Below are 6771 nucleotides of genomic sequence, written 5' to 3'. Positions count from 1 at the left end.
GAGCCTATGAGAGTCCAGTGATATTGTTGGAAATTTAACGCTGATGCTGTGTTTTGAAACATGCTAGCTTCCCAATCATTGTTGCTTACTAAAAGAATGTAAATAAATACAATCAGGTAAGGTAGAGATATTAGCAGATGTTAAGAAACGTACTGGTAGGCACACTGCTGCTTCTGGACATCACATTAGGGACCCAAGCCACAAGGCTTACACTATATCTGAAATAGCTAGAAGAACAAATGTATTCATTGCCATACCATTTGAAAGCACACGATATGGTACTTTCCTATTGTGACTAATCATTCAAGTTGAACTGAGAAATCACAGATTAAAAATGGAAACTTTTTTCTGGAATGTTGCTGAATTAGGTTAGCTGTATCAGAAGTCAAGACTTGAAGGCACAAAATAATGCAGTGGAACTTAATTTTTACAGAAAAGCTGAAAAAGCATTTAAGAAGACCTTTAATTTTACAAGCCAGTGATTCTCAGGCTTTCATACTGAAAACAACTCTTTCTTTGTATTAGGAAAAGAAAGTCCCCTAAGTTTTCCACTAATGTCAGTCGATCATTTATTTAGTTGCACTAATATTTATTAAGAAAAGAAAAAATGGCAGGATAGATGCATAAAATTAATAGGTTTTTAAAGAATTTGCCTCCTATTGTTTTAGACATTGTGTGTGGTTTTGTAGCAATAAAATGTTATTGCTTATACTTATAAGCAATATATACTTATAACCCATATGAAACCCCTCAGCACTTTGTTTTTCATTTTGGGAGAAGTCTAGCTCCCCCAAATTCCCAAAAAATACATATGGAAATCAAGGCTAACATTTTAGCCACATCATTGTAGTAGCTAGACAGGAAACGGAAGTGAAGTTATATGCCAAAAAGTGTGCCCACCGAAATAGAATTTTGCTGTTTATAATGCCTGTTCATAAGTAAATCCCACTGAATTTGTGAGATTACTGTCAGGTAAATGGGTCCAAGACTGTAATCTTAATGCAAAATTATTCCAATGCAGGTGTTTTTATTAGTTTTGCATTATTCCCATAAATTCTAACACTCTGTACATGGTCAGTTTTGTTATAAACGGGGGGAAAAATCTGTATGATTCAAATCAGAAAGTAGGAAAAAAAAGTAGGCAAATAAGAACCTTGTGGGGAAAGAGGGAAATCAAAACACCCTTGCTCAATCTCCTTATCTTGCCAGGAGTGCTTTCCTCTGCCAACTAAACACCACTGTGAGGAAAAGCCCAGTGTTTCTTTATTATAGAGAAGCAGCAATATAGAACCCAGTTTGAGCACCACTGAGGTAGCTACTGCTAAATTAGGCTCTTTGTTTCTCATGCTCTGAAAGATAGTATCCGTTGTTTGGAGTATGTGGCACATGCCTCTTCTCCCATATCTGTTAGGGGGCAAAAAACACCCTTCACCCCAAAATATGCAGAGTACTTAACCCCAATTCCCAGGGAGAATACTGTGACTCAGCAGGCTGTCCAGAGGCCGCTCCCACTGCATTTCACAGACAATTGCAGGGTTTCCTTCGGAAGGCCAGGAGGTGATTCTATTAATTTGAGATGTTAGCTCTAAAACAGCTGTCAGAAGCTACAGATGCAGCTGACATTAATTATTACAACTTCTGTTGGTTAAAAGCAGCTTCCAACTGTCTCTGTTTGGTGACACCATAAGATGATACAATAAGATACACACATCTTATTGGAGGAAAAAAATAAAGTCTAATTTTTTTTTGTTTGGGCTAACATAGTTTTGCTCCCATCTCCAGATCGTAAAGGAGACTCTGAGCTTCTCCATCAGATAAATCCAGATGTCTTTCACTTTCTGCATCATTTCCAAGGCACAACGGGTTCATGATATAACGGTAGTCACTAGTCACAGCCGCAATTGCTCCTGTTTCGCCATTCAAGGTTCCAAAGGGACAATTCATGGCGACTTCGCTCCTGCAAGCTTCTTGGGATCTCCCAACATTGACATAAAGAGGGTCCTGACTGTTTGAAAGCAACGACAGTCTTGCCAAAATCATTTCAAGCTGCAGTTTCAGAGCTCCAAAGCTTGGACGTAGCCTGGGTTCCGAATGCCAGCATCTGCCCATGAGATCGTAGCTGCAAGGCAAGTCAGAGAACAGAATGCTGAGACAAAACAAGGAGAGCCATCTGCAGTCCCTTCCCTCTTGAAAAATGGCTACTGATAATGAGCTCCATCCTAGGGATAGGTATGGAGGCTAATGAATAATAGAAATACCTATTCTGTCCACTGGATGATTTCTCAAGATACTTAAAACTGAATGTACGCCATTAATATTTTTGCACCTTTAATCTTCATTTACATTATAATTCCATCACTGTTGAATTGTTACTGTATTTAAATTATCTGCTCTGTGTGTTTATTAAGCAGAAATCTATTTTTTGGGAATGCGGTATTTTTTTTTCTTCCTAGCATTTTCCCACAAATGCAAGATCATTATTTTTTCAAATTAATCGAGTGCTGTATATAAATAAATATGACTGTGAAACAATCACACATATTTTACTAAATTATAGCTGGAATTATCTATGGCAACAATAAATAAATATTAAAATAATGCAATGAGGATAACCTGCAAACTATATAGTTTTCAAATCGTTATTTTTGATTCCTGGAATCCCTTTGAACTAAGATGGTAAATTTCGTTGTAAATTTGGGTCGTTTGGGAAATATATTGCAATGCTATATTAAATCCTAGAATAGGCTTATCCTGTTTTAAAATTTCCAGAACTGAGAACTTTCAAAACTGAGAACAAAGGAAAATTTTAGTTCTATGTATGTATGAGGAAATAAAGACTTCTGGACACTAAAATGCTAAACATCTTTGACATACTGGAACTCATTCCCAGTAAACATCCATTATATATGCTCTAAAAGAAAATCAACCCTGGCTGTTCTTTGGAATGACAGATACGGAAGCTAAGGCTCAAATACATTGGCCACCAAATGAGAAGAGAGGAGTCAAACGAAAAGCCTCCAATGTTGGGAAAGATTAAAGGTAAAAGGAGAAGGGGACGGCAGAGAATGAGATGGTTAGACAGTGTGGGCATGGGTTTGGGACTGTGGAGATGAGAGGCCTGACATGCTCTAGTCCATGGGGCCACAGAGACATGACTTTGCGATTGTACAACAACGCAACAACATATGTGCTGTGCATAGAGCATTTGTATAGTAGGGTACCTCCATGTCTGTTTAGGTTAAAAATACTTGTTTAAAATAATTTAGAAACATTTCCTTGAAGCACACCAGATTTTTTTTTCAAATTAAAAGTATGTGGATGCAATCACTCCTATAGGCATAGTGCATTGGTAGGTAGATTTTCAAACAGTACTGAAATGCACTTGAGCACTTGTTCAAAACTTGACAATTTTTGCCAAGGCCTGGATAAGAAAATAAGCCGATAAGCCACTCACATGTCTTCAAGGCACTCTGGCGGCTGCTTCAGTCTGTTCCCACTGATGAGGTAGTTGTAAATTTCTGCATTTTCAATGCCTGCATACGGAGTTTGCCCTCGGGTCACAATTTCCCACATAGTCACACCAAATGCCCACTGAAATGGAATTGAAACAAGTGAGGAAGAAAAGGAGTTACATATACAGAAAAAAAAACCAAGCTTACATATACATGTACATAATAACCAAAGGAATACATGTGGAACAACAAACGAGAGGCTGTACTTTCCTGTACAAACCACCTGGGTGATGGTTATACTTATGCTGACCACCAGAGGGCAGTATGTGGCAGTTTTCATTTTATTTGGAACAGTGGAATTCACACTCCCTCCTGGGAACTGAACTCACGAAGACTTGTACTTTAAGTGATTGTGTATAGTGCATTAGTTCTGAGAAACATCCAAGTCTTGATACTCATCACCATGGCAAGAAAGGACCTACAGAGACTTCAGATTAGGATATACAGTCCACCTTCCTTTTCATACGAACTCGGAGAAGTGTAGATGTTACATTCTAGGACTCAGGGGTAGGCAACCTTGGCTCTTTTATGATTCGTGGACTTCAATTCCCAGAATTCCTGAGCCAGCTTGGCTGGCTCAGGAATTCTGGGAGTTGAAGTCCATGAGTCATAAAAGAGCCAAGGTTGCCTACCCCTGTTCTAGGTAATTCTTGCTTTACGGCCACTTGTTCAGCGACTGATTGAAATTACGATGGAGATGAATGAATGTTTGGAACTCAAAGTTACAGCCATTGCAGCATTGCATTCCTGCAGTCACATGCTCAAAATTTAGCTAGGTACACGTCAGCGGAAGGAAGAAGACTGAACATCAGCTGGGGTTAGCAGAGGGCAGGGGGAGCAAAAGAGCAGAGATTGGGGAAACATAGAAGGGCAGAGAAAATTGAAGTGGAGGCAAGCATGGCAGGGCAGGAGAAGTGTGAGGGCCTCCCTTAATGGCCACAACTGTGACTACCGGAGTTGGTGTCGCTAAGTGGTACAGTCACATGTTTCACATAATGACCGCTTCACTTAGAAATGTAATTCTGCTCCCAATTATGGATTTAAACCTGTATTTCCTGTCCTGCTTTTATAAGATTTTGCATGATCAATATGATATAATTCATCATCATATTTTATATATAGCACAGCATTTAAGCAAAGTGTAGATACAAGCTTGGAACGATATAATTGGCCATTATTATGTAATAAAGTAGAAGGACAACGTTACATAAAGAAAAGAGAAAGTAGAAAATCAGAAGTGATAAAATAGAAATCAGAAAAATGCAGAGCACTTGATAGGTATCAAGGGTCCTATATAGACAATAACAAATGCCATGTTAAAGATCTAAAATCTATTCTACCAATAAAACCTTTAATGCGCTGATTGGAGAAGATCCAGATCTCATTTCTGCCTATGTATTTCAAAGGAAGGTGTGAATTAAGCTGCTATTTTCTTTAGGAATTATCTCTGTGATTGATTGTTTTGCAGACCAAGTGTTGCAGCTGCAGATTCAGGTCAAAAGCTAGCACATTCACTTTTCACAATCTGGTTCATGATTATACAGCAGAATAAATCTGGTTAGTTTGTACTCTGATCTGTATCAGCACCTATAACAATTATGGTGCAAAGATCATCAAAAATAAACATGACTGTGATCACAGAATACCTAGCCAGCAAAATAGAATTATATATTTCTTCATCTCACTGATAATTATGAAAACAAAGCAAAAAAAAACCTCCACTCACCACATCACTATGAGTTGTATAGAGATTGTCCGCCAGGCTTTCCAATGCAAGCCACTTCACTGGCAGCTTTGAGGCAGAGCCCTGACGGTAATAATCTCCACTATAGATTTTCTTTGAAAGCCCAAAATCAGCAACACAGACATTCATGTTTTCATCCAGCCTAACAGAAACCAAAAAAGAAGGGGTGGGGGGAAGATGTAGAAGAATGCACGTCAATTGAAAGAACACAGGAATAGTAGGTTTAGATTCTCTCCTTCAGACTAGAGCTCTTTCTTTGTGCCAACACAGCATGCTTGTCAGGAACAGTTAGAGAGATAAAAGTTGCTCAGGCTGTTGCTGAGCCAAAGTCCTCAGTGTTTAATGGCTGCCTGCTAGTGCTCACGAGCCGAAGTTAACAACTGACTATGCTCTGAAGAGGGGGAAAGTAGGTGATTCACTTCATGTTGCTTTCCTCACAAATTTATTTTCTACGTTTGATACGATTACTCTTTGTGTATTTAATACTTTTCTATACCACAAAAGCTATGGCACTTTCCAGAGGGATTCTGGGGTTGGATCCTTGCCTTCAGGGAGCGGCATTTTGTATTTCTCATACACATCTCAAAGAATTTGGTTATTCAATAATTATCTGCCTGCCTGCCTGCCTGCCTGCCTGCCTGCCTGCCTGCCTGCCTGCCTGCCTGCCTGCCTGCCTGCCTGCCTGCCTCCCTCCCTCCCTCCCTCCCTCCCTCCCTCCATCCATCCATCCATCCATCCATCCATCCATCCATCTATCTATCTATCTATCTATCTATCTATCTATCTATCTATCTATCTATCTATCTATCTATCTATCTATCTATCTATCTAATCTGATTATTATCCCACTTTTATTATTTTATAAATAATTCAAGGCAGCAAACATACATAATACTTCCTATTTTCTAACTCCTAAGGTCCAACCCTGAATCAAGCGATATTCTTCCCTGGAACAGTCTGGTCTTTATCCAATGACTGGCTCAATTTGAAAGAAATACTAAATTTGATTTGATTTTGATTTTGATTTTATTAAATTTATACCCCGCCCTTCTCCCGGAGGACTCAGGGCGGCTTACAGCCAGTTTAAAATAATAGTACAGTACAATACAAAATTTAAAAAGATTTAAAAATAACTATTCAGATTTGGCTGCTCCTACTAAAAATTTAATTTAAAACCCTTTAAAATACCCCTAGGCCAGTCCTGCCTGCTGAAATAACCAGGTCTTAAGGGCGCGGCGGAAGGAGGGGAGATCCGGGATCACCCTGATCTCTGGGGGCAGCTCGTTCCAGAGGGTGGGTGCTCCGACAGAGAAGGGTCTCCCCCTGGGGGTCGCCAGCCGACACTGTCTGGCTGACGGCACCCTGAGGAGGCCCTCTCTGTGGGAGCGTATCGGCCGGTGGGAGGCAATCTGTGGCAGAAGGCGGTCTCGGAGGTAACCAGGTCCAATGCCATGGTGCGCTTTGAAGATGATAATCAACACCTTGAAGCGCACCCGGAAGGCCACAGGCAGCCAG

The 6771-nt window shown here is 39.9% G+C and overlaps 1 protein-coding gene across 1 annotated transcript in view; it reads right to left on the bottom strand.

The window, feature by feature from the left end:
* Window positions 1–605: 605 nt before the first annotated feature.
* The window catches only part of TYRO3 (TYRO3 protein tyrosine kinase), a 63662-nt gene continuing 57496 nt past the window's right edge, over window positions 606–6771 (bottom strand). The window contains exons 20-22 of the mRNA XM_029284130.1: window positions 5239–5398; window positions 3455–3591; window positions 606–2119 (exon numbers count right to left, since the gene is read on the bottom strand). Of these exons, the coding sequence (XP_029139963.1) occupies window positions 1756–2119; window positions 3455–3591; window positions 5239–5398 (661 nt within the window). The 3' untranslated portion in view covers window positions 606–1755. The remainder of the gene's footprint in view (window positions 2120–3454; window positions 3592–5238; window positions 5399–6771) is intronic.

This window comes from Protobothrops mucrosquamatus, unplaced genomic scaffold, assembly GCF_001527695.2.
Source record: "Protobothrops mucrosquamatus isolate PMUCROS unplaced genomic scaffold, P.Mucros_1.0 scaffold387, whole genome shotgun sequence".
NCBI lineage: Eukaryota > Metazoa > Chordata > Lepidosauria > Squamata > Viperidae > Protobothrops > Protobothrops mucrosquamatus.
This window is presented reverse-complemented; position numbering and strand designations above follow the sequence as displayed.